The sequence below is a fragment of the Pundamilia nyererei genome, unplaced genomic scaffold (genome assembly GCF_000239375.1).
Source record: "Pundamilia nyererei isolate P.nyererei 1_Seehausen unplaced genomic scaffold, PunNye1.0 scaffold00483, whole genome shotgun sequence".
NCBI classification, from domain to species: domain Eukaryota; kingdom Metazoa; phylum Chordata; class Actinopteri; order Cichliformes; family Cichlidae; genus Pundamilia; species Pundamilia nyererei.
The window spans coordinates 190,737-192,358 of NW_005187884.1; the positions used below are offsets into that span (position 1 = coordinate 190,737).

The 1,622-nt window shown below is 41.7% G+C and overlaps 1 protein-coding gene across 1 annotated transcript in view; it reads left to right on the forward strand.

Annotated features, from left to right (window-relative positions):
- Positions 1-540, forward strand: part of LOC102209920 (zinc-binding protein A33-like) — a 4,568-nt gene extending 4,028 nt beyond the window's left edge. The window contains exon 3 of the mRNA XM_005753944.1: positions 415-540. Within this exon, the coding sequence (XP_005754001.1) occupies positions 415-540 (126 nt within the window). The remainder of the gene's footprint in view (positions 1-414) is intronic.
- The last annotated feature ends 1,082 nt before the right edge of the window (positions 541-1,622 follow it).

A 1,622-nucleotide genomic window follows, 5' to 3' on the forward strand; every position in this document is an offset into this window, starting at 1 on the left:
ATTGATCCCTTTATTGTTCACTTTAGGCTCATAAAACTACAATAAACTGTAAAACTTACCAAATATGCATCTGCACAGCGCTGTCTCTTTAAATGCCCTTTTTTGCTCTCTCTGGTCCTTGGATTTTTTTCCCTGCCGAGTTGAGTACCGAGGCCAGGTCGTTTGGCGGTGCGGCGGACCCTCCAATCAGGGCAAAGCGTCTCACCTATAGACACATTTTAAGAGATGGAATTGTCTCATGTCTTAAATGTGTACGCAAGTGCTTGTGTGTTTAATCAACAGGCCGTTTTATGTATTTTAATCACATCTGACAGCTATTACACTACAATAGTTACAAAGTGAACATAACCTTTATATACTTACCATTGCCTTATTTGCCTCTTGTGATTGAAGAGCTGCCTCTGCATTGTTTAGCTCCTCCATGTTGTGCAAGGGCAAATCCAGAGGCAGTACCCCAGCATCTACCGATTCATTGCAGCAGGGGTGGCGCTTGGCTCTGACCTCCTCACGGAGTTCGTTAACTGCTCTGGTCAGGTCTGACAGCATTGTTAACATCTTTTGTGAGGTCACATCTGTTTCAAAGAACAATTCCAGAAAGATTAATGGTTTAAGCAGTGAGAGGAGAAAAACTAATAAGTGATGGTGTAACATTCTGCATTCAAGTATAAGTTGTGGTAACTGCTAAAAGTGTTTACTAGTTTTTTCCTGTCACATATATTTGATATTTGTATATGTAGCTTGCCATCACCAGTGTGTGAATGTGTGTGTGAATGGGTGGATGACTGAATGTGTAAAGTGCTTTGGGGTCCTTAGAGACTAGTAAGTGCTCTACAAATACAGGCCATTTACCATTTATACCATGTAAACTGTGAAATTCCAAGATTTTCAAACTTGCCTTGTAATAGTGGCCTCACAGAGTCTCTGGAATCTACAGAAAAAATAAATCACAAAAAGATGACATGCAGGAGTATAAACTGGTGTTCTGAAGATAAGAGCACAATGACATTGTGATGCAGCTTTAAAACTATTTTAAAAGCATACCCTTTATAGGGAAGACATCGACATCAGACTCTGCAGGCTGGGGAGATCGCAAAGCTGTGTTGGCGAAAGGTGCCGCAAGCTGGGCGGGGCATTATGATGGTTGCTATCAGTGGGCTGGGGGGCAGACTGCGGAGTGGTGAGGGCTGTTTAGAAATTTATTTAAGAATGCAGACAACTTTTCAAATTTTCACTCGAGGCACCTGGGGAAACCGTTTTTTGTAGGCTGCTCATCCTCTGAGTCAGTATATGTGTACAGGGGATTTGGTCTGAAGAAAAGAAGTTAAAAATGGTCATAAGTAATTGTAAATGTGCTTTTGGCATATTTTTTCCTAAAGTTACAGTTTGATTTCTAACAACACACACAGGAAACAGAGACGTGCAAGAAGGTACAGTATAGAGATTGCCAGACCACGTGACTTTCGTGCATTGCATGCCGGGAACTCGTGGCAAAACAATCCAAGTACCTGCATCAAATGCAAGCATTTGATGCACTGCAAAACGTTCATTCTCCGGTTCCAAAACCTTCTTGCTTTTTCTTTGCCCCCCAAAAAGTTATGTACAAAACGAAGGAGAACAATGCC